The following is a 26,033-nucleotide window of genomic DNA, read 5'->3' on the forward strand; positions in this document are numbered from 1 at the left end:
CGCCTGTAATTGGGTGGTTTAGTGCACTGGAAGCAGAAACCCTGAAAGTTGTAAGAGGTACAGCGGCCTGGTGAAATTTTCTAGGGGCATAGTTAACTTGAAGCTTCCTCCCACATCTCCTTGTGGTGCCTGAGGGCTTCACAGTTTGTTCTCGTCCCTGTTGCCACCTGTAGGAGATCAGCCTGGAATGCTGTGCAGCTTCAAGATCTCCACTGCCTGGTCTTGTGCTTGGTGCCTGAACCCCCAGGCTGATAACTGCTTCAGCACAGGTAAGCAGGAGTGTATTTGTACTACTTCTCAAGAGGAAAGATTTGCATCATCATTGCCTCCAAGCTGTATTGCCCAAATGATGGCCATGTGTTTGTTTTGTCTTTCTTAGGTCTGATGCGGCGAGTCCTTGTGACCAATGCAATGACTGGTCACCGGCAGACATTTGGAACAAGCAGTGATGTACTGGCACAACAGTTTGCCACCCAGGTAGAAAGGGACATGGGTCTTTGATTTCTTAGGGATATGTTACGCATTGCTGATTTTGTGGAACCAGCAGCCCTATACTCACTGTGACTCCTTTTTGTGGTGGATTCAGTAGCTGCTCAGTAATGAAGTTGACACTTGATGATGTGGCTGCCCATGGAAAAGCAACAAAAATAAGCTACGCTGATTTCAAGCTCCATTGGAAATGTGGGGTGGGATGGGGGGGAATCAATTTTGCTAAATAGAAAAGGATTAAAAAGAAAGTGAAACAACAAATGCAAGGAATTATAATAAGGCTTTGCAGTCATAATGCATCTTAAAGCACTTCACACACACTAAGTATCAGTATTGTTCCCATTTTACAGATGGGGAAAGTAAGGACAGAGAGGTTAAATGACTTGCTCAGTCAAAGTTAGTTGCAAAGGTGGAACTAGAACTTAAGAGACTCAACTCCCCTTCCCCGATCTAACCACAAGACCAAGTTTCCATTGCTTTTTTACTGCTAAATATTTGAAAGCAGAATGAAAGTCCTAAGTTGGTTGCAATGTTTTACAACGTGACTATGCAATTCTGGTTCTTGTCATCCTCCATGTACGGTGATATTATTCTGGCACTACAGTAAAGGGGTATCTTATTACTTGAACCCTTCCTACGAAAGTGGCCACAACAACTGACTAGAGAAACCTGTTTGATACTGTTAAATGTTACAAGACTCATCGCCCTGCATGTTCTGGTTCGTCTAGACTCCAGTGCTGTACAATGGCTGCCGTTCAGGGGAGGTTTTCAGCATTGACATTCGTCAGCGCAGCCGGAGGGGTCACAGCTGGAAAGCTGTCCGTCTTTTCCATGACTCAGCAGTCACATCTGTTCGCCTTCTCCAAGCTGAGTACTATCTTATGGCAGCGGACATGGCTGGAAAGGTAGAGTTTCTTTTTATGGAAAACTAGATAGTGTTTCATATGTTCTATTGGCCATTGCCAAAGTCCCACCCCAGACCTGAAAGAGGATGCCACTGTCTTTAGGAAGTGTGTTAGTTCTTCTTTGTCCTCTACTCAATCTCTCAAAGCTTTCCAGCTCACTGATTGGTCAGAAGGAAGTTGTGAACGGTTTGCAGATGTGTGTATTCTCCGCTCTTTACTCGTGTTTCTGAGATACTTGGAGTTTGGCTATGTCTACACTAGCACTTTTGTTGGTATAACCTTTGTCACTCTGAGGTGTGAAAAAAACACCCCTCTGAGCAATATATGTTACACTGACAGAAGCGCTGGTGTGGTCAGCGCTACGTCAGTGGGAGACACTCTCTTGCCGACATAGCTACCACCGCTCATTGAAGTGGTTTAATTATGTCCACGGGAGAGCTCTCTTCCATCGGCATAGAGCAGCTACATGAGTGATTGTACAGCAGCTCAGCTGCACCGAAACAGCTGTGCTGCTATAAGCTTGCTAGTTTAGACATGGCCTTTGTCTTCTCCAACTGGTGCATAAGCACGGAGAAAAACAGTTCTCACTCTCAGGTTGGGTGCAGCAAATCAGATACACTTTATTACCTCAAGCAATTGCACAGAGGGAGAGAGTGCACTAGGACAGAGGGTTTCCCCCACCTACGCAGGTCTCTCCCAGATAAACAATTAGAGCAAGTATTTATACCTTTATTACAGACAATAATAAGCAACAACTGCAGATTGTTTATACATATTCCTTCATGATCTCTTATTTTTCTTACCATTTCTCTTATAGTCTGCATTCTAGTCTTATCTAATACAAGGTCACAACAGCCTCTTTCACAGTTGTTTTCCACTCACTTTGCACTATCCTCGCTTCTACAAATCTCGCATTATTAAAGCTAGAGTTAGCCTGACTCCTGCTCAATATAGAGGCCTGCATGCAAATTCCCTTTATCTACTTCCACAACTGGAATAGCCACAACACGCTCACTCAAGAACTTGGAATTCTACTGGGATTCCCTGACCCAAGATGTGGGGTGGAGTGACTTCCCCAAGGCCACCCAACTATTCTGTGGCAGAGCAAAATTAAAACTCAGTCCTTTGCTCAATCCACTAGACAAGTTGCCTGCAGTAAAACAAATGGAACGAGCCTTTTTATAAGTGGTTTCTCACAGGCAGTATCCTAAACCAGTGCTTCAAATAATGGTGTCCACTTGTAGCTAGGTGGTAATTCCAAAACTGAAGGAATTCACTTGGAAGTTTGTAAAACTTTGGGTGTCTACTCCTTTCTCTCCCTATCACCAGCAAAAACTGTCAAAAATTGCCCCGCTTCACTAAAATGTCCTCTCTTCTATTACCATTTCCACTTGCAGATAAAGCTATGGGATCTGAGAGCAGTGAAGTGTGTGAAACAGTACGAGGGCCATCATAACGAATATGCTACTCTCCCTCTGCAAATAAATGAGAAGGAAGGCCTTGTCACAGCAGGTGTGTCAGCTTTTCTGTAGTGCATGTATGTTTGGTTCTCTACACCCAGGTATGTGGGGCATTTGTAGAGACAGGCTATTGGAAATTACGTGGGCATTCATTCCTTTCTGGCTTTGGGAACAGAATAATAAACCACAACTGCATAACTCAAAACAAAAATTATTTGGATGCATTTTAATTATGAGGATGGATGAGGGTTTCAAAAGATATGCTCCAGCCAGTAGGATTTCTCATTCAGAAGTTAGGAAAGACATTGGAAGACAAAATGGGAGAGAAAGTGGCAAGTGTTCGATTTAGAAGTAAAGGAAAACAGTGCTAAACCTCTTCATGAGGCCATAAAAAGGGTAACTATTTTACATGGAAGGATAGACATCCTGCTAAGTCATATTAAATAACAGGAGTATATTGGGTCTTTTCTTTGATATCCGAAGGAAACAGTAGGATGAAGGGGCATGTGATGGGATGTGTACCCCCACATAGGTTCTGAAAGGATTAATGTGGGCCTGAGAAGTCAGTTAAGATGCTTGTCAGCACCTGCAAGAGAGAGAGCCAGGCTTAATTGATAATGAAGCCCCACTGAGGAAGGGCTGGGTTGTGATTATAATGCTAGGAAGTTTGTGGCAGAAAGGGGATTCAGGGAGAGAGCCAGCAGTCACTCTGTGGGGGGATAGAAGAGGTAGGGAGCAGTCTAGGGAGGCAGCAAAGAGTCTGAGAGAGTATGCCTTGGCTGCCATCTTACAAGGTCTCTGGGTTTGAGCCCATAGCAGAGGGAGGGCCTGGGTTCCCCTACTAGCCACCGAGAAAGGTAGGGTGAAACCACCTGCAGTAAGGGGTTTAAGGACAACAGAGCCTAGAGACAGACTACAATAAGGTAATTGGACTACAGTTTGGTTGTACTCTGTTACCCCAAAAGGGGCAGACATAAATATTGTGACCTGGCCAGAGGGCTGGGTTATGGGAAGACGCACCACTGTCGTGACAGAGCGCATGTCGTTAGGGGGTGCCACACCAAATGACAGCTGATACACTATGCCTGGCCACCAGGAGGTGCTGTTGCAGTGAAGGGGACCCCTTTACAGGGGGTATAGAAACACCAAGATATTCCTGAATTTGTTCTCATTTTCTTGAATTCTCTGTAAGCAGCACAATTATGGTAAGAGCTTCTTTTTTTTCTCATTATGACGGATAATAAAGAACCTAGCAATTGGGATACTGCTTTGGATAGTGACGTACTAAGCTCTGTGTTGCCTGATTTTGTTTGAGCTCTTGCCTACAGTTATTTTTATCCATCCCACCCTATGTAGAGTAAAATATTTGAGTGATGTTCTTCCTTTTTGGAGGAGCTCAGGGTTTTTTCCCTGCATGGATGGAGATGGGCAATGGTTCTTTTGTTAGTGTGTTAAATACCTTTTTTCTCTTCTGGGATCAGAATTTTTCAAAGCTGGTAATGATCATTTGTGTGGAAGCATTTCCTTGTCCTGATTTGTAGTGCTTTTTTCCTCCCCAGTTGGTCAGGATTGCTACACAAGAATTTGGGGTCTCCAAGATGCCCATCTGCTCAGAATGATTCCCTCTCCACACCCATCGTCCAGGGACTCCATCCCCAGTGTGGTGTTCTCTTCGAGACTCGGAGGCAGCCGAGGAGTTCCTGGCCTGCTCATGGCAGTCAAGCAGGATCTCTACCACTTCTCCTACAACTCAGATAATCCATGTTGTCCCTAGACCAGGGATACAGATCTTCCAGCCCCCCTGGGTGTCTCAAGAGACAGCTGTTAAGTGTGGCCTCTTATTGTCACCGTTGCACTGACTCAAGTTGTGTGCCTGCTCTGTGTGTGGAGTTTTGAACTTTGCTCAGCAGGTTCAGCAAATTTCTACTGTATCGGCTCTAAAACTACCAGGCAGTTGTAAATAAAAGTGATGAACTGCTCATATAGAATTCAGCTGTGAGTTTGGAAGGAAGGATCATTTGTGGGATCTGACTTTCAGCCAGTAGCTGAAACTCATTGGCAAAAGTTGCATAGAAAAAGCTAACTATTCTACTGTCTCTCCAATAAGGGAGATAAATGAAAAGCGAATGGGAGGAGAGCACCCCAGACAGACCAGGAAGTAAGGTTGCTGTCTAATACCTGACAGAAATTTGGTTAAAACTGGAACAGTCAGGCTTCCAGGAACACAAGCAACCTCAGAGATTACAGTGAATGTATTTAATATACGGAGTTCTCTTCATCCCACAGGGCTCCATACTCACTGATATTTTGTGTAGTGTCTTTCTAGACCTAGCCACTTTGCCTCTCTGAGCCCCCCTCTTTCTACTCCTTTCTCTGATGCTCTCTGCATTCTCCCAACACAGCATGCTGTCCCCTCTTTTTTCTATGCCATTGGATCTTTGTCTTCAGATTTCTTATCCACACCACCACTTATTGCTGAAACGCAAAACTCTGTCCCTGCTAGAACAGTGAAACATTAAGGAGAATGCTTCCTTTACTGGAAAAAAAGTCACTTAGTGGGAGTATTGTGTCTGGACAAATGCCAGTGAATAATATACATAGAGGTCTTCCCTGTTCGTAATGTTTTGCATATGGACTGAAAAATTCTCAAATTAACTTTACAGAACAAACAACTAGGCTAATTCCTCCAGTTACTAATTCTTGGCCTGCTTGTAGCTGTTTGTTGAGAATATTTGCAGTTTTCAATTCATGCTTTGTTTGGTTATATCCTTAAGTCATTTAGATTGTTTGTTTCTGTTTTTCAGTTGGACTGGATAAGTGATTTCCATATCCAGTACAACTTGGTACAAATGGTGACTGTTACCATCTGCTGTTCAATTGAGAATTGGTGTTTGGAGTATTTGAAGTTAAAAATGTCTTTTGTACAGGCATTTCTGCTAGTATCCCCTGAGCTACTTGAACATTCATAGAAAGCAAAACAAACGGGGTTATGAATTCCATTGAATCAAAATTCATTCTTGAATTTAAAGCAGTACATTTAGAACCCCCTTCCCTACTGTTCTCCCAGCTCTAGTCAAGATCCTCATCCTGGATAGGATACGGATTCTGTAATATTTGTGTACCATTGATGTGGGAACCCCAGCTAAAACGAGTGTGGCAGGAAGGCATCTTGTTTTTTTTCCTAGTGCTTTCTTCACTCCCCTTCAGGCAAAGCCCATTAAATTGCAAGAAACTCAGTTGCTGTGGCTGCTGTTTCCATGAGCTAAGCATTCATGATGAGCCCCTGCACACACATTCATCCCCACCCCCTGCCAAAGTCCTCTAGCTAAGGCTTCTAATTAAGCTTGTGATGGGGGTGCAAAAGAAGGGTTGGGGTGCAGGGGAACAAGATGTGACCAAGAGTGCAGGCAGTGGCTAAGGGCACTAGAATAACCTCTTTTGAGCAGCAGTAGCTGGGTCTTGAAGCAGCCAGTAGGTAAGGCAGCTAGAAAGGAAAGGTCCCAGTGCCCTGCTACTCCAATATCAAAATAATCTACTTCCTCTGCCCTGATGTCCCAGCAGAGGGACTGTGGTCTAGCAGGAAATGCCCAGACTGGACCTGAAGTCATTCAAGTTCGGTCTCTGCTAGTCAGAAGGCATGCTTGTTCACTCACTCATTTGTAAAGCCCTGCAAATCCGCAGATATCCACAGACCACTTTTGTGGATCGCAGATGGATGCTAATTCAAATTTTATATCTGCGCAGGGCTCTACTCGTAATGAGGAAGACTGAGAAAGAGAGCTTAAAAATTTCCCCAACATCTGTTTGTCCAAGGACTAAGCCTATTAGCCCTCATGAAAAATACCTGCACTGCCATGCTACCAAAACCACAAACTTTTAACTTCAAGTGACACTCTTCATTTGCCTAATGGAAGTCTAGTGATCAGCTCAAGCTCAACATGGCTAAAACAGAACTCTAAATCTTCCCTTCCCACTACTCCCTTTCTCAATTCCCGTGGATATCACCATCACCCTGCCTGTCATTCTGGCCTGTAGGTAGCCTCTCTAGGTCTTCATATCCAGCCTACATCTAAATCCTGCAGATTCTTTCCACACATCTCCTCTCAGGTACAACCTTTTCTATCCATTCACACAGATAAAACTCTTGTCCAGGCTTTCATATTGTGTATTATTACTGAAACATTCTTCTCTCTGGCTTGACCAATGCAGTCTTGCCCCTCTCACTACCGTTCAGAATGCTGCTGCAAAGATACTTTTCCTTGCCTGTTGCTTTGACCATGTCACCCCTCCCTTTGCATCTCTACACTGGCTCCTCCTTCCCTGTTGCATTCTATTTTATATAGGTTCTGAGACTGCATCAAACAAGTGGCTTGTCTTCACTTTCAAGGCCCTTCATTTTCTATGCCTACCCCTACCAATCATCTCTCATTGCTATGGAGCCGTTAGTGCTCACCTCTGATTGGACCGGTGTCATGCCAATCTCCATTGCCCACTTTTCACACATGCACTTTCATGCTTTCTACCTGCTGCCTCTCACGCTCTGGAGCGGCTTCCTGTAAACGTCCTCAAAACTACTTCACGCTGGTCTTAGAAACCCTCCTTTGCCATGATGCCTGCAAAAAACTTGCCAATAGTTAGGCTGCTGATGTGCTGAGACCACAGCCTATCATGGTGGCCAATGTCTCATTGTATCCTTGTGTTCCCTTGTCTGTCTATATCTGTGCATTATCTTTTGTATTGTACTTAAATTGTAAGCTCTTTGGGCCAGCGGCTGTCTTTGTGTTTTGTGTTTGTACAGCACCTACCCCAATATGGTGCAAGACTGGGGCTCCTAGGTGCTATGGTAATATTAATAAATCAAGGTTCTCTCCAGTCAAGTCTATCCTCTCTCCCTAGCCACAATTAAACCTACCACCTGCACTTAACTTTTTGCTGGCTGTGGCTACTGCTATCCCCTCTGCTTTCCCCTCCTATAGCTGGGCCCTTCATTCTTCTGTCTGTTCCAAAAGGTCACTCTGCTCCTTCCCCTTCCTTTAGAAACAGCAGTGGCTCCAGCTGCTTTCTCCCTCCCTGTTAAAGGACCAGCAGCAATTGTTTGCTCCCTGCTTTCCTCTACCCTCCAAAGAAAGCACAACTCAACGTCTTTTGTGGTGGGGTCCTTCCCAGCTGGCTGCTATCCAATGCCAGTATATGGACATGCTCCAAGCAACAAGAGCAGAGTTTCCCAGTGAGTGAGGGGAAGAAGTTGGGCCTAATCCAGGGGCAAGCCATGGTCGGACAGCACTGTAGCTGACATCTGTTGGGGGTCGGGACTGCATGGATACAGGAATTGAGCAGAAGTTCTGAGAAGAGCCCCTCTAGGCTTACTGAAGTAAAGAACCTTACAGACACCCAGTTGTTCTCCTTATGGTTATAGTTTCATTTCAGCAGAGAATGAGTCCATCTTTGTTACCTTAATGAAACATGTTAGTGTGTGTGCCATGAGGTACTGAAAGCAGCATATGATCCTCTTATTAGTCCCTTCTCTCTGCTCTTGAATGAGATTTCTCTTTTAGCATTGAGCTCCACAAGTCACACAGGGAACACTGAAAAATGGCAGCCCCAAAACTAGAAGTTACAGGAATGACAAGGTGGGTATTGCTCCTACTGAGTGCAACTGCTGCAGTATTTCTCCCTGCCTGCTTTTCCTTCATTCTCTGCCCACAACCGCAGAACCATGGAGAAAAGTCCTGGCTGCACAAAAGCCAGTGACAAAACTCTCATTTACGTCAGTGGCTCTGCTATTATGTTCGTGACTATGAACCGTAGGCCCAATCCTGTAAAATGCTGAGTGCCCTCATCTCCTGCTGAAAATGTATTTGTGCCCTAGGAATGAATCGAACGTCAGTTTAAGCTTCCTGGCCTTTCACATTCATTCATTGCTCCACATGTAGGTCTTGCAAAGTAAGAGCAATGGCAGGGGCTAGTTTGAATACCACTGTTTAACTAAAGATTTGCTAATGAAAATGAATTTTTAAAAACAAAAGTTCATAACATGGCCCTTTGAGTAAATGGTGTTCTTGTTTAGCAGGGGTGGGTGCCATTTCAGGTTGAGTCCTGCAAGCACCTGTGTATGTACATCACTTCAAGCGTGTGAGTAGTCAGATTGACTTCAATGTGCCTACTCTTAAGCACCTACATCAGTGTTTGCAGGATCCAGACCTATCTGCTAACAGCACAATTTACTTCCTCTAGATTGCCTTTTCCAGCCATAGATTTGAAAGCACTTCACAAAATTATTATCCTCCCGTTACAGAGAGATTAAGTGATGTTTTCAAGGTGTGGGCAAGTCAGTCAGAGGCCGAGTTTGACAGACCGCAGGTCTCCTGACTGTGTTCCAACCAGTAGACCGGGGTCCCCAGCGCGGTGCCCATGGGCGCCATGGTGCCTGCCGGGGCTTTTTTGTGCACTCGCAGGACACACCGCCACTAAAATGCCGCCGAGAAGCAATATGCTATTCCCACAAGAAAGCTTGGGGGCCACTGCAGTAGACCACAGCTGTGCACGCTGTCTGTCACTGTTGTATCATCACTGTAGCTATGAACAGTTGTGATGTTTTTCTGACAGCCACCCTTTAGGTACTACTGCTTCCCATTAAGAAGTCCAGTCTGATGCTTTAGAACTGCTTTCCAGAGTAGAAATGGAAGAATTTAACACCCATGTGGAAGTAATAGAAATCAGGTTCCTAAGCCTCCCAAAGGAAATTTCTACAATTAAAAGTGGGGGGGGGGGAACTTATTTAACTCCAGTGAAACTGTGATTTCTAAAGGAAGCTGAATTCTACAAGCCCAGCTTTGCAACAGCAGAGCTTTCGGATACATTTTTATTTATGCAATATATAAACTACATTAATTAGTGACTTAATCTGTAATTCAATGCAGTGATCAAATGATTTATTACATTGGAGATGTTACTGTTACAGCATATACTCGGATTTTTGTAAGGGAATTGTTCACACTGGTAGTGGTCATTTCAACAGATGGTAAAAGTCAGAAAACTAAATACACTTCATTGCTTAGTTACAATAACTGATCTTGCTCTTTGGCAGCTGCCATGTTGTTAACTTACATTAACTTCCTGTCACATGAATTGTTGATTTGCAAGGCTTGACTACAGTAATTTTCCTATGTTCTGGCATTGCTGAGATCTCTCCGCTGAAGTCTTTCCACTGTGAAGAACTTGAATAGTCCCAAAATGCATTATGTGGCTTATGCTCGGTGACTAACAAAATACACGAGTCAGGATAGTTTTCTGTAATAAGCAGAGATGTTTGGGGGAAAGATTGTAATTTTCATATGCATGGTATGATACCCTCTCGTTCTGTAATAAAATCTGAGTGTTTTGCTATTGCTGAAAAATGTAACATGGATTGAAATGAATAGTCTATTTGATTTTGGCAACAGCAGGCAAGCAAGACCCCTCCCCTTTCTTTAGTATTTTTTTAAAAATGTAAAATATACAATTGGCATTGCCCTGCTCTACCCAATAGTGCTGTTCACAGGCAGCTTCCTCCCTGAAGCCAGGCAGCTGTTTTACCTTTTGATTTCATTTGAAAACTGATGCTTGTAATCATTTTTAGCTCCACCTGCTGTAACTTTGTGCTAACTACTCAGCAACCTTCATTTCTTAAGCCCTTAGCAGTAGCACTGGGGTGGCAATGGCTGTGGCCCTGCACAAACTGATTAGCAAAGGATAGGGACCTTTCCACTTTTGTGGAAAATTACAAACTATATATATCATGGGTGGCCAAACCACGGCTTGGGAGCCACATGCTCCACCCCCCACCCCATTTTTCATCTACCATACTCTCGGGGAGGGGGGCTCAGGGCTTCTGCCCTGTGGTGGGACTAGGGGCTTCAGTCCTGCAGGAGGTGCCTGCCTGGGCTTGGGGCTTTAGCCCTATGGGGCACACCTGCTGGGTCTAGGGCCTTTAGGAGAAGCAGGGCTGAAGTCCCAAACCCTGGCAAGTGCCTCCTGTGGGGCTGAAGCCCCGAGATCCCCCTCCCCACTGGGCAGAAGACCCTAGCCACACCACTCCACTGAAAGGCTAAAGCCCTGAGCCCTGGTAGGTGTGCCTGCCTGGCTCTTGAACTTCCAAGGATTATTGTATGCAGCTCAGATGGTCAGTAAGTTTGGCCATCCTTGATATATATTTTCTCCTATTTCTGTAATTTTTCATGAATTTTTTTTCAATGAAAAATTTTCAAATCTAATTCTCCCACCTTACTTTCACTTTTTGTAAAGTAAAACAGTGAGAGGAAAAGGGGACCCACCCCCCATCAAAATGAAAAGCCAATCAATCCCTTTTAATCTATTAAAGGACAAATCTATTGCTACCAAAGATCCAGATCCTGAAAGGTGTTTAGGTGCCTAACTCCCATTGAAATCAACAGGAATTAAGGTACCTAAGCATCTTTGAGGATCTGGGCCAAATTGTTTCTGACAGAGACTTAACTCCAGATACTTGCATGTAGCTACACTAGCTGCTGTTACAGTCATTGAAAGCATAGGTTGTCCGATTACACATGAAAAAGGGAAGATGTTCAATAGACAAAAATGAGAGGCCAGCACTTAAACTCTAGCAGGCTGGCTAGAGGTAAGGGAACTACATGTAAAAGAGCCACAGTTAGTTCTCTAAAAAGAAAAGGAGTACTTGTGGCACCTTAGAGACTAACCAATTTATTTGAGCATGAGCTTTCGTGAGCTACAGCTCACTTCATCGGATGCATACCGTGGAAACTGCAGCAGACTTTATATACACACAGAGACCATGAAACAATACCTCCTCCCGCCCCACTGTCCTGCTGGTGATAGCTTATCTAAAGTGATCATCAAGTTGGGCCATTTCCAGCACAAATCCAGGTTTTCTCACCCTCCACCCCTCCACACACAAACTCACTCTCCTGCTGGTAATAGCTCATCAAAGGTGACAACTCTCTACACAATGTGCATGATAATCAAGGTGGGCCATTTCCTGCACAAATCCAGGTTCTCTCACCCCCTCGCCCCCCTCCCAAAAACCACACACACAAACTCACTATCCTGCTGGTAATAGCTCATCCAAAGTGACTACTGTCCCTACAATGTGCATGATAATCAAGGTGGGCCATTTCCAGCACAAATCCAGGTTTTCGCACACACACCCCACCCCCATCCCAGGTGGAAAACCCAAAAGCTTTCATGCTGTTAGTACTCAGGTTAATCCCATTCATAACATCTTGGGAACTAGTCAGTCTCCCAGGGCTTCAGCTGGGGCTCTAGGGGATGCGGTAGCAGGCAGATGGGTGGTTTCTAGTTGTTGTGGGGCATGGCGGAGCTATGGATCAAGGAATAATATAAAAAAAAAGCACAGAGTAGTTTTGAGACTATGGTCAGGGGAGGGATTGTCTTGTTTTCCAGACCACGGACAAAAGACCCAATGCAGGAGTGACAAATCAGGGGGTGTCAGTTACAAGTGAGTAAACTGGAGAGAATATAACTCACAGTCCACAAGGACAGCGGAAGGGTGAGGTTATAGCAGGAAAAGCACAAAACAGGAGGGTCAAAGACAGAAGTTCCTTTTCTTTCATATCCTCCTGCTAGATGCTTTTCCTGTCACAACCCTGCTCTTCCACCCTCTGGTTGTCTAAGTTCTAGTAGTCTATAGTCACCGTGTGCTATATATATACCTTCTGTTGCTTCTGAATTTGGCCCAAAGATTTCCACAGTGTGGGGCCATCTGAAAGTGAACAAATTTATAGTAACAGATAAACCTCCTACTGTGTCTGGCTCAAAATTGGAGAGGAAAATCCATCCGTCTATTCAGAGGAACTTACACCACTTTACATGTAACTGACACAGTCAGCTCATTTGAAGTAAACAAGTCTGAGCAAAGAATAAAATCATCTACGTTTCCTCTTCCTGAAATCTGAGCTGCTTACTGTACACCTTGTGTAAAGAATTATTTTCACACTTGAGCAAACTGTCAGGCATATTTGCATGTCAATTCACGATTCTTATTTTAATCAATTTTTTTTCCACATTTGGTAGAAAAGATGTAGAGGTTTCTTGATCCACTGTGAATCTGCCATCACTTTTCTGGCAAAAAAATACTATCAAACACAGACTACTTCATTCTGTAAATCAAAACAGTCTGTTATCTTGTCGGGCTCAATGGGTAGTGATCAATGGCTCCATGTCTAGTTGGCAGCCGGTGTCAAGTGGAGTGCCCCAGGGGTCGGTCCTGGGGCCAGTTTTGTTCAATATCTTCATAAATGATCTGGAGGATGGTGTGGATTGCACTCTCAGCAAATTTGCGGATGATACTAAACTAGGAGGAGTGGTAGATACGCTGGAGGGCAGGGATAGGATACAGAGGGACCTAGAAAAATTGGAGGATTGGGCCAAAAGAAATCTGATGAGGTTCAATAAGGATAAGTGCAGGGTCCTGCACTTAGGACGGAAGAACCCAATGCACAGCTTCAGACTAGGGACCGAATGGCTAGGCAGCAGTTCTGCGGAAAAGGACCTAGGGGTTACAGTGGATGAGACGCTGGATATGAGTCAGCAGTGTGCCCTTGTTGCCAAGAAGGCCAATGGCATTTTGGGATGTATAAGTAGGGGCATAGCGAGCAGATCGAGGGACGTGATCGTTCCCCTCTATTCGACATTGGTGAGGCCTCATCTGGAGTACTGTGTCCAGTTTTGGGCCCCACACTACAAGAAGGATGTGGATAAATTGGAGAGAGTCCAGCGAAGGACAACAAAAATGGTTAGGGGTCTGGAACACATGACTTATGAGGAGAGGCTGAGGGAACTGGGATTGTTTAGTCTGCAGAAGAGAAGAACGAGGGGGGATTTGATAGCTGCTTTCAACTACCTGAGAGGTGGTTCCAGAGAGGATGGTTCTAGACTATTCTCAGTGGTAGAAGAGGACAGGACAAGGAGTAATGGTCTCAAGTTGCAGTGGGGGAGATTTAGGTTGGATATTAGGAAAAACTTTTTCACTGGGAGGGTGGTGAAACACTGGAATGTGTTACCTAGGGAGGTGGTAGAATCTCCTTCCTTAGAAGTTTTTAAGGTCAGGCTTGACAAAGCCCTGGCTGGGATGATTTAATTGGGGATCGGTCCTGCTTTGAGCAGGGGGTTGGACTAGATGACCTCCTGAGGTCCCTTCCAACCCTGATATTCTATGATTCTATGATCTTGTCACATCTCGGACAGACTGAAATTAATAATCTTGCCAAGACAAGTGTTCACTGCAGCCACTGAAACATTACCATTACAGTGAACTGTGAAAGTTGGTGCAAAGGCCAAACTCCCACCTTGATTTACAACATTTTAACTGTGACTCACTAATCAGTAATCTACAAAACCCACAAACTAGTCTGTTCGAAATGTACTTGTAACCCTTCTGCCCGTCAGAGTTGGCAGCAACAAGGGCCGGGTTCAATATCTAGGGGATCCATTCCAATAACACAATGCAAAACGGCTCGAGCCCCCACCCAATGACCTGGGACAAATATATACCACCCCCGCTGGGCGCCTCCAAGAGGCAATACTTCCCCTCTCGCAAGCACATAGTCTGAGTGTAGCAAAAGTCTTTTAATAACAGAGAGAAACAATGTGGCATTATGTTGGGGAAACACCACCAACAGGATTCATAACACAACCCATGAGCAAAAAAAACCCACCCCAGGCAAATTGGGGCATGCCCTTTTCCCTTTGGTTCTTGAGTCCAGCAACCCCAAATCACCCAAAGTCCCAAAAGTCCAATGCCCCAAAAGTCTCTGTCCCTGGTCAGGGCAGCCCCAGAGTTCGAAAGTTTATCTGCGGAGCTTTACCTCCCAACCTGGGTGGAAATGGGACGGGGGTAAGAGGCACCTTACGTGATCTGAAGCTGACCGCCCCATAGCTCCATAGCGGCGCTCCACTCCGCCAGCTGCCCCACAAACTCCTTCGCTCAGCTGCGCTCCGCTCCGCCAGCCGCCCCACGAACTCCTTCGCTCAGCTCCACAGCCCACAAGCAGCTCCTGCCATCCACACACTGCGCCGTGTCAAACTGGTGAAGTCAAACTGCTTCACCAGCCGTCCCGCAAACTGCTCCATAATATATCTTCAGGCTCCCCCACTACTTAACACAACACTCAGTGATTTCAGCTCTTAGGTGAATTCAGCTTATAATAGGGGAGCCCCAGTGTTGGTGCACTGTCAGCCCAAAGTGAGCTCAGCAGCCTATAACTAGACTTCTAATGAAATCAAAATTAGCTCTGATATTCCACAGTGGAGAGAGGAGGAAGTGCAATTAGCATGTAAGGCCCTCACCAAGGGGCCCATGCCACCAAGTATTAATACTTGTCCCCAGCCTCTCTCCATTCACACAGTTTTGGAACCCATGACCCTTGCCTAGCAAGTGCTACTTAGTTGATGGTGAATCCCTCCATCATAACAAAAGGCCACGTACAGTTCCAAGCACAGTTCCCATAATCAGGGTAATAACAATTTATTCTTCCTGCCCCAATAACAGAGACACTGGGGATCCCACAGCAGCCCAAGTGACCATTTGGGCAGCTATGGTCTCATTCTAGGCGGGGTGGGTGTGCCTATGCAAATGAGATCGGCCCCTGAAGTTTTTTTCCACAACTTGCCACACCTCACCATCAGATGTCAGGGTGGAGCTCATCCTGACACTGCTTACATCCTGAAAGAGAATGGCATTTTTCATTTAACAGGGAAATAAGGTTTTGCTTTTAATCCAGTGATGTTTCATTCCTCAGTTCCAATAATAAGTGTTTTCCCCATCTCCCAAGTGAACTTCATTCAACTACTAGACCTCTCCCAGGTTGACATCATGAAGCAACCTCCAGGTTGGGCTTTTCCAGAGCTCAGGAAAGGCTACTGATGCTTGGAGGTGGACTTTTGCAAGAGTCACTCCATTTAGATGCTGTGGGAGTGTCTGTTTTACAGTGCCTGGCCCAGTGGGATTCTAGTCCATGGCTAAGGCTCCTAAATTGTTATGGTAATACAAATAAATAATAATAATGTAAAGGGTTAATGTCTAGCTATTCCACCTGGAAGCAGGCGGGGCACACCCTGACTGTTTCCTAGAAGCAATGCACACATTGCTCTATCCAAGGACAAGGGCTAAATATGAACCCTAAGAACTTAATTGTTTGGACAGCAACTGTGGGAGGTTTCTTTAGCCTGGGCTCAAGGCCTAAGAACCAGAATTGTAGTAAATAAAGAATGGTAACTAAGCATATGAATCAACGTCATACATTCCTTTGTGTAGCAGTGTGTAATGCTTAGGAAAAGAAATATAATAAAAGGAGTAGGTGGAAGGCAGGGGGGGCAGAACAGCCCATCTCCGCTGACCAGCCTGTTTGCTTGCATAAAGCTGTGTTCTGTCTCATCACTGAACCGCAACAACTGGCGCCCAACGTGGGGCCCTCAGCACTCACCTCGCCCGGCAAGGGTTTCAGACGTGTCACTCATCCACTTTGTGGATCCCGGTGAGTATTTTTCATTGTGGTAAGTATGGGAAGCTCCCTCTCTGCTTTGCAAGTGCAACACCGCAATGAGCTGCAGTATTTGCTGCGTAAGGCTCAGCATGACTGCCCGGCTCGAGAACTCACTCTCCTGCTACAGGAGGTGCGTGCCAAGTGCCCGTGGTATCCTGAAGCTGGAAGCCTTAAGCTAGCGGACTGGGAGCGATTGGGCCAAACATTGCACAAAGAGCCTCGGGCACCCGTGCAGGCTTTACATGCCTGGCACCTCTGCCGCGACGTGGTACAGCGTGTCGCCTCGGACAGACCCTCCCTCGCGAGGCTGGTGCTCTCGCCGCCCCCGTCCGCCCCTGCAGCCATCCCCCCTCCTGGCGATGCGACACAGCGTGTCGCCTCGGAAAGGCCCTCTCCAGCCCCAACAAAGAAGCTGCCGATCCTGCCACCCCCGTCCGCTCCTGCAGCCATCCCTCCCCCTGCTTCGCCCCCAGTGCCTCTATTACCACCGCCTCCCTGGCCTTCCCCACCGGAGCCGGTGTGTGATCACCCTCCCCCCATGGGGCCCCCCGGAGAGTCATCTGCATCTGCTCAGAAGCTTTCGCTGGTGCAACAAATGGTTCACGCAGCGAAAGCTCGATCAGATCTTACAGCAGAGAAGCTGGCTGATCTGGTCTCCGTTTGCCCGGTGACCTAGCAGAATAATGACCAGAGCAACCCCGTGGGCACCTGGACCACTCTGCCATACTCGGTAGTTAGAGAGGTAAAAAAAGCAATTCGTGAATTTAGCCTGACTAGCACCTTTGTGAGTGGTCTCATTGAAGGGATGGGTACTGGGTACTCCCTAATCCCTGAGGATTGGAAAACGCTGCTGCGCATAATGTTGTCACCCAGTCAGTATGTTATTTGGCTTAGTGAGTATCGGCAAATGGCAAAACGCCAAGCCCAGGTATATAAAGAGCAAAGTATCATTTATGAGCATTTGGCAGGGGAAAGCCAGTTTGCTACTATTAAAATGCAGTCTCAACTCCCTCAAGCCGTCTTCCCCATTATTTCCACCTGTGCCCAGCATGCTTTCAAAAAAGTCCCGAATTCAGGCAAGCCTACCAAAAGCTTTGTCAGTATCCGTCAGGGTGCCTTAAAGTCCTTTTTGAATTTTACCAACAAATTGCAAAAGGCTATCCTCCAACAGGTGGATAACACTAAGGCAGCTCACAAGCTCCTGTTAAAATTGGCAGTTAAAAATGCAAATGAGGATTGCCGCCGTGCTCTCCAGGCAGCACAAGCCTCTGGTATTTTAAAGCCCGTATGGATTGACCAGTAGCCCCTCCCTCTAAAAAAGCTAAAAGCACTTAATTCACTTGTGCAGCAGCATTTGCAAGCACAGCGATTAAAAAGCTCCACCAGTCCCTGGAACACCCCGGTGTTCGTTATTAAAAAAAAATCAAGTGCTTGGCGGCTACCATAAAATGGCCAACTTCAATAAACAAAAAAGGGGAGATAAAGGGTTAATGTCTAGCTATTCCACCTGGAAGCAGGCGGGGCACACCCTGACTGTTTCCTAGAAGCAATGCACACATTGCTCTATCCAAGGACAAGGGCTAAATATGAACCCTAAAAACTTAATTGTTTAGACAGCAACTGTGGAAAGTTTCTTTAGCCTGGGCTCAAGGCCTAAGAACCAGAATTGTAGTAAATAAAAAATAATAACTAAGCATATAAATCAACGTCATACATTCCTTTGTGTAGCAGTATGTAATGCTTAAAAAAATATATATAATAAAAAAAGTAGGTGAAAGGCAGGGGGGGCAAAACAGCCCATCTCCGCTGACCAGCCTGTTTGCTTGCATAAAGCTGTGTTCTGTCTCATCACTGAACCGCAACAATAATGAGCAAAAATGAGTTTTTCGGGTCCTTTTCCTAGTAAAAACCCATGTCTTCAAAATGGGGTTTCCACTTCCTGTCCTGGATGCTGCCATGTTACCTGCTTAACACTCTGAAGCATTAAGCAGGTAACACTCATTTTTCAGCTTGTTTTCCCAGTTAGTTTATGCTGCTGCAGAAATACAGAGCATTGTCCAAGTTCAAGGGAGAGGAGCTTGTTCAAAGCCATTTTCTTATGAAACACTAATGCCTCAAGCATAGAAATCTGGTAATCCCAGCTCCTGCTGGGCTCAGTTAATATGCACATTCTAGGCATATTTATCTCCTTTAAGTGCCTGATCCAACGCCCATTTAAGTCAACATGAATCCTTCCATTGATTTCACTAGGAGATGAACAAGGCTCTCAACCAGCACCTAGTGCTGAGCCCACGAGGAACCCCTGGCTTTCTCATGGGGACTGTATTCCAACATGAGAGCAGGATCTTGAATTTGACTCTCCTTTTGGAACAGGGAAGGGTCTAAAGAAAAAGTCTGACTAGGCTCTATTCTCCCCACACTCCTGATACGTGATGCTGTCAGAACAGGGAGAGGGGAGGGCCCACAGTAGACAGCTTAGAGCACTACAGGAACTCACTTAAAGTCACCCAGGTTAACATGGTTACATTGCTGATCAATTAGGGAACATGCTCATTTAAAGCTGTGCAATGCTCCCTTCTAAAGTCGTTTGGCAGCCTCCTGCTTTGTCCACTGCTTGCGGGGAGAGCAGCCCGTTGCAGCTAGCTGGTGGTGGCTTGGAACCAGGGTGGATCGGCAGACCCCCTGTCAGCTCCCTGCTCCCCAAAGTTCCATGTGCAGCAGCCGCCCAGCAAGCTATCAGTTGCCAGAAGTTCAGCTGTCCCTCTCCCCACTGCCATGTGCTGCTCCTGCCCTCTGCCTTGGAGCTGCTCCCTGAGACTCCTGCTTGCTGTGGGGGGGAGGGGAAGAAGAGGGGGGCCAATGTCAGGGTGACCCCCTGCACCCTGCTTACCCTATCTTCCATAGAGCAGGGGCGGGATGGTCTCAGCTTGCTGATCTAATTAACAAGGCAGTGTACTTCTGACCCCACTCTTCATACTTAAAGGGGAAATGCACATCTCTATCTCTCAAACACACACAGGGTGTGTGTCTCTGTCTGCCCTCCCTCCTTTCCTGCTGCCTTGTAGAGTGTGAGAGTTAACCCTTGAGGGCTCAGCCAATTGCTAGTTCATCATTTAGCAGTAAGGCATTCCCTGGGAAATATCCCACCCTCTGACTTCTCCACCTCAACCAAGCTCCACAATCATCATTGCTGTGTACCAGTATTAAACTGTTTAAAACTTATACTGTGTGTGTGTGTATATATATATAAATATAAAATATAGTCTTTTGTCTGGTGAAAAAAATTTCCCTGGAACCCTAACCCCCTCATTTACATTAAGTCTTATGGGGAAATTGGATTCGTTTAACATAGTTTCACTTAAAGTTGCATTTTTCAGCAACATAACTACAACGTTAAGTGTGGAGTTCCTATATAGCATAGAACAAAGCACAGTACATTAAAACTTAGGCCTTGGGCATGGCTACACTTGCAGATGTAGAGCGCTTTGAGTTAAACCAGCCTTCGTAGAGGGCAGTAGGGAAAGTGCTACAATCTATCCACACTGACAGCTTCAAGCACACTGGCATGGCCACATTTGTGGCACTTGCAGCGGCATTGGGAGTAGTGCATTGTGGTCAGCTATCCCAGCATGTAAGTGACTGCAACGTGCTTTTCAAATGGGGGGTGGGGTGGAGTGTGACAGGGAGTGTGTTGTGTGTATGTGGAGGGAGAGAGAGTGGGTTTTGGGGGGCCTGAGAGCATGTCAGCATGCTGTCTTCTAAGTTCTGACAGGAACAGACCCCCCCCCACAGCATTCCACAGTAATGGTTGCTTTGTCTCGGAGCAGATAAGCAGCCGGCTGTCAGAAACGGAGCTTTCAAAGGGCATATTCGCATTCCTGCAGCGATTCAAAAATAATGACAAGAGTGGCCACTTGACTCAAGAGGATTATGGGACATTTCCGGAGGCTGATCAGGGCGCAGTAAAGCTACATCTCGTTCACACTGGCGCTGCGACGCTCCAGCGGGGGCGCAGCAAACGTTATTCCACTCGCCAAGGTGGAGTACCCGCAGCACTGTAGCCGCGGAGTCAGAGCGCTCCACGTGCCTTGCCAGTGTGGACGGGTAGTGAGCTAGTGCGCCCGGGTTTCCTTTATTGCACTGTAACTCGCAAGTGCAGCCAAGCCCCTTGTCTATCTGGGAAAGTTGCACCAGTATAACCTAAGGTGTGAATTTAACCCAATCTAGTTAAACTGATGCAAACCCCCATGTAGACACTCTTATTCTGGTATAAAACTGGTTTATTTCACATTAGTTTAAATGGATTAGGAACAGCTTTAAATTAAACTGAAATAAGCCAGTTAACTGAAATAAGAGTCCTCACGGGAATTTAAACTGGTTTGAAAAGAGATGTTAGTTAAACCAGAGCAACTTTCCTGTGTAGACATGGCCTTAGCCGAGTCTCTTACCTTTCCTGTTGCTACCTTATTTAGGGTTACCTGTTGCCCTCTTCTTTATTTTACTGATGCTCAGCTACAACATTTCCCCCGACATCAACCCCATTTCAGGTAAGCACAACAAAAGGGCTCTTGCTTTGCTGACAAGATCTCAGCATGGTCCCAACACCCCAGAGCACTAGAACTGTCAGTTGGGATTGGACTCCATGTCCTAAGAAGCACTTGGATACCACCACAATGTGTGTGCTAGAAATGCATAGACATCACTTTGTGTCTTAAATGGACTGAGGCATCTGCCTGTGGCAGGACAACATTCTGACAAGTCAATGACACAGAGATTCTGAAGTGAAGATTTTATACAAGGAATGTCATGGATGGTTTCTCTTTGTGCATTAACATGGTAGTGAAGCTACATGCATGGAAGCCACATAGGGCATGGCCTTCAAACCAACAACAAATATTAATTGTATTGTCCATCACCGATTCAAAAATAAACAACTCAAAGTGCAGAGCTATGCTGTAAAATGTCTTTTCTAAGACAGGACTGTTACCCACTCCTATCCCCCACTCCCTTCCGGGTGACTATCAGCTTATGACAGCCTTTGATTACAAAATACAAGTTCGTCTCTGGAAGTTTAACCAGCAGGGAAAGTTTCCTCCCACACATTCCATTTCAGCTTCCGCGTGAAGTCTGGGAATAGATGCCTGGGGCAGTCACTTTGCAAACAGGTTCCTTTGGGGGTGAAAGCAAGAACTATTAGTTAAAAGGCCAAAGCCAGCACACTTGTTCAGAAGGTCTAGTCTTTTATAGCAGCTAATTTAATAATATAGTCCTAACAGAGGGTGTTAATCATTGAGCTACCCAGCAGGTAGGACTAAATCAGTTTCAGAGTATCGTGTCAAACTCCAGCCACTACAATTGGAGACAAGTCCCCTCCATGGGAGCATCCCTTGTCTACATAAGCCAAAAGTTCAGTTCATGATGGACTCTTTATTTCTTGTCATGAGAGCCAAAATCCACAGAAAGGGAGCATATCAGTTGAGCGCAGTGGTTTGCTCATTGCTGATAAATTCAGTGGTTCAATGCAGACCTTTATGGAAGGGTAAAGTCCAGTGAGTGCCACTTGATAGGAGCTGAGAAGAGATTCCTGTTTTCCAGCTGGATCTGTAGGTTTGGTTGGTTGGTTGTTGTTGTTTTTATAAGAAAGATCACAGTCAAATCTGTGCCGTTTCTATGCAGCCATCTGAAAGACCATTGGTGGCACCATGGATTTGGAGACCCTTTAAAACTTTAGTAAGCCTAGCAAACACTAGACTGCAGGTCATGCAATCTTCCAGAAAACTGGCACTTGCCTCGTTCTGGTCACAAGCCTCTTAGTGTCTGACAAACCTCATAAAGCAGTTAAAGTCCTCCTGAAAGAAATCCAAGCGCATGGGAATGTGGTCAAGAAGAACGAGGCCCTGCTACCTTGTGATCTTGTGCTGACATGGAAATGGCTTCTACCACAGATACCCTAGCATTTTCCACATCAGTTGTTTTCCTTTCAACAACTCTAGCTTGGTGTCTGACACGGTGCTAGGTTCCCCTCCACTCGCCTGCACCGCAGTCCCGTGACCTGCCAGACCAGCACCTGTGACCACAAGTCAAACAGATTTTGCAAACCCTTTAGTGCCAGCAGGCGGAGCCTCCAGAGGCAGGGACCCTCCCGTTATCAGCTGCAATTCACGCATCTACGTTTGGGGAGCCTTGGACCCTCTTGGCAGCAAACTTGACACTAGGACCATGTGATGAGCAAAATGCTCCAAGAGAAGAATTAGAAGGCACTGCAGTGGCTACGAATTCAACCCAATACAGCAGGGTCCAGCTGCGTCTCTTATTTGAACTAGAAATATTCAAAACTTCACTAGCCACCGGTATCCTTAACATCCTAAATTATATAGATATAGATGTTTAAACTGGAATAAAATACACTGGATTTTGGGTTGCTCATTTACATGAGCTCCCCTCTTCCCCAATCAGTTTACAATTAAAACCTGAAGGTCCAGTTTACTCACTTGAGCTCATGTCCCAGCATTCCAAGATGGGTAGAACATGAGAGCAGACCAGAGATCAGAAACATGCACTCTAGCTGCTAAAGGTGAAAGGGAGACCAACTATTTTTTTCTAACCCTGAGAACCTAAGGAATCATGAAGGACCCAGACAGGAAGCTGGGGTTAAAGATCACCGGGTTTCTTATTGCAGTTAAAACAGACTCGCACTGGATGATCCCATCCACGGGAAGGGACCGCTCGGCGCTCGTTTGAACATTCATCACAGAATCCCTGGCCACAGGCTCGACAGTGGTGTTTAGAGAGCTTGATGTTGAACTCCTTCTGGCAGTTGTGGCAGTGCAGGATTTCATGATCCGGCACCCAGTAAGCAGGTCTAGCAGCATCTTTCACAAGCCCTACAAAGGATGAGAAAGAACCACAGCAATTAGAATGTCTCCTGTTCTTTGCTAAGGCAGAGGAGGGGAAGGACCCAAGGATACCAGCCATGTCTGTGCCTTTTCAAGGAGCTCATTATGGAAACTGTTAAGATCTGCCCACAGAACACTTCATTCTAGCAGGCATCTGCTAGTAGTTCAGGCTATTCCAAATCTTTCATATTGTGCCCCTGTACAATTCAATGGCATTGTTTTAATGGGGACCCTACCACCACTACGCCACTGTTTAATAAATAATAATAATAATAATTAATAATTAGTTAGAGCTGGTTTGGTAGCCCCAGAGAATGAAATCCAATAGGCACAACATGCACTGGAAGCTTCCCCTCCACATTCAACCCTGACCAAGTCAGGGGCCAGATAGCAGATCAGTCTCCAAGTCTCTCTCAATCCTAGACCTTTGTGCTAAGACTGCCATCCAGGATACCAATTTATAGCACATGATGTGGATGCTTGTTTACTAGTAACCAGACTGAGAACTCCAGTTCATTTCACATCAGGCACCAAATAGTATCAGTGGCTTACTACACTTGGTGACTACTGACCTTGGCTAGATTTGGACCAGTGACCTAAACATGAAAATTCCTGCATTAAATCTTATTCAGTCTGGCATATCAAGTTAAGTAGATCTAATAGATCTCGGGGGGCCATACAGCCCACAATGTCATGGGCTTCTTGTACTTCACATGTGGAAGTAGGGCAGCTATTATTCTTAACCTCTAGTCTTGGCTCCTCAAGAGAACAGGGTGATCAAATCTCTCTGAATGACTGGAATAATCCCACAATCAGAGTATTATGCCAAGAAAGGCAGAGATTCTGGGCTGGGAAAAAAGCACAGCCCCACGTTGCTATTTTTTTTTTGCCATTTTTTGCAGAAGGCCATCCAGGGTAAGTGGAGGTGGACACCTCCTCCGGCCATGACTCGTTCAGAGAACATTGGCTTTCTCTGCCTTATCTTCTGTCCATTGTGGTTCAGCTGGGTGGTCAAAACAATCTAACCATCACTCTTTCAGGTATCAGAGTAGCAGCCGTGTTAGTCTGTATCCGCAAAAAGAAAAGGAGGACTTGTGGCACCTCGGAGACTAACCAATTTATTTGAGCATAAGCTTTTGTGAGCTACAGCTCAAGTGAGCTGTAGCTCACAAAAGCTTATGCTCAAATAAATTGGTTAGTCTCCGAGGTGCCACAAGTCCTCCTTTTCTTCTTTCAGGTACGTGTACAATGGTGGTAACACCAACATCTGGCAGCTTCATTCCTGCTTCCATTTTATTAGATAATAAAAGATCTGCCAGCCTGATTAAATTCCAGACAGAGCAATGGAGAGAAGGTCTGATGAGTGGTTAATGCAATTCATCACCCTCTACTGCTGTCTACCTCCTGTGGGGGTTTGGTCAGCAGAACAAACAGCAGTTCAGCTGTGGAACAACATTTAAACCCAGGTACCTGCTGCGGCACCTGGGCTGGTACCCAGTGCACTAACAACCAACACACTGTCATTGTACTAAGTTCAGCATTAGGAACCATCCTCCCAGTTACTGGATGTTTAAATGTCTTGGTCCTGATTTGCAGAAGTGCCGAGCACCCGTAGATCCCAATTATGTCAACTGCAGCTGCTGGCACTCAGAACCGCTAAAAAACCTGATAAAATGTCTCATAGTTTGGCCACGATTTTTTAAGTACAGCCTAGGAAACTCAGTCTGGCAGATCACTGCAATAACCCTACTGGCGTATCAGGAAGAAGTGACACTCAGAACTCAAGGATCTGTGATGCTGCACTGTGGAGAGAATAGAAGTGAGGAGGCGTAAACTGGAAAAAAAAATGCTGAGAAAGTAGAGGAAACATAGGGAGAGAGCTTGGCAGGGCCCACGGCCCAGCAGGAGCAGAAGTCAGAAGGGGGACCCTCGAGCTACATTGGCCCCCTGAGACAAGAAGTGTCAGTGTGCCATGCCAGCTCATTTCAAGCACTGAAGTTTAACAAACAGCTCTGACATACGCAACCAACATGTTCTTAGATAGAAAAACAATTGGAAGCAAAGAGCACCCACCTAGTGGGATGTCTATGGCAGTCACCACAGCTCCAAGAGTGTTCTGCACTGCCTCACCGACCTTCCTGGCGATCAGTGTCCCACCTTCCTCCTCTGTCTGTGACTCGGGCACATCTGCATGATAGAAGAGTTATGGTTCAAAATGCAAGCCATAGTTCCTGCCAAGTCTCAGTTAATTTGTATTATCAGAGAAACTAATGTTAAACCAAGGTAACTTGGTTGGTTAGGTGCAGCACCCATAGCATAGGCCTGGGGCTCTCTGGCATCCCAGTGTAGCCAAACACCAGTCAGCCTTTATTTCACACCCTCCGTGCCTTCCCTGGGGAAATTTGCATGACCTTCACTGTTACGCTTTTCCTCCACCCACGTGGACAAGACACAGTCTACTCAAGACCAGTGCAGAGGGATGCTATCTCCCCACCAGCAGGAGATGTTGCCTTCTGGGATATTGGGATAAAGTCCAATTTAGAAATAATTCCTCCAAGAGATCAGATTTTTCAGTAATTTCTTGTGAATGGTATTTGCAGTAAAAAGGGTCTCTCAGAGTTCATCTGCTTTCCCCACCAGAAGCATTCACAAACATGATTTCAAATCCTGCTCTGAGGTGGTGTGTACCCAAAAGAATGGCACCATCTACACCCATTACAAGGGCATCAGTTGGCAGGTTGGATC

The 26,033-nt window shown here is 45.8% G+C and overlaps 2 protein-coding genes across 7 annotated transcripts in view; one reads left to right on the plus strand and one right to left on the minus strand.

The window, feature by feature from the left end:
- DCAF4 (DDB1 and CUL4 associated factor 4) overlaps positions 1–7,726 on the plus strand; it is a 20,273-nt gene extending 12,547 nt beyond the window's left edge. For all 3 annotated transcript variants that reach the window (XM_073348524.1, XM_073348523.1, XM_073348525.1), the window contains exons 10-14: positions 174–269; positions 380–477; positions 1,218–1,394; positions 2,792–2,906; positions 4,414–7,726. In XM_073348524.1, the coding sequence (XP_073204625.1) occupies positions 174–269; positions 380–477; positions 1,218–1,394; positions 2,792–2,906; positions 4,414–4,628 (701 nt within the window). In that variant the 3' untranslated portion in view covers positions 4,629–7,726. The remainder of the gene's footprint in view (positions 1–173; positions 270–379; positions 478–1,217; positions 1,395–2,791; positions 2,907–4,413) is intronic.
- A 13,440-nt stretch (positions 7,727–21,166) lies between these two features.
- Positions 21,167–26,033, minus strand: part of ZFYVE1 (zinc finger FYVE-type containing 1) — a 40,289-nt gene continuing 35,422 nt past the window's right edge. For all 4 annotated transcript variants that reach the window (XM_073348528.1, XM_073348527.1, XM_073348526.1 and 1 more), the window contains 2 exons: positions 25,362–25,475; positions 21,167–23,276 (listed from right to left, as the gene is read on the minus strand). In XM_073348528.1, coding sequence (XP_073204629.1) covers positions 23,044–23,276; positions 25,362–25,475 — 347 coding nt within the window. In that variant the 3' untranslated portion in view covers positions 21,167–23,043. The remainder of the gene's footprint in view (positions 23,277–25,361; positions 25,476–26,033) is intronic.

Source organism: Lepidochelys kempii, chromosome 6 (genome assembly GCF_965140265.1).
Source record: "Lepidochelys kempii isolate rLepKem1 chromosome 6, rLepKem1.hap2, whole genome shotgun sequence".
Lineage (NCBI taxonomy): Eukaryota > Metazoa > Chordata > Testudines > Cheloniidae > Lepidochelys > Lepidochelys kempii.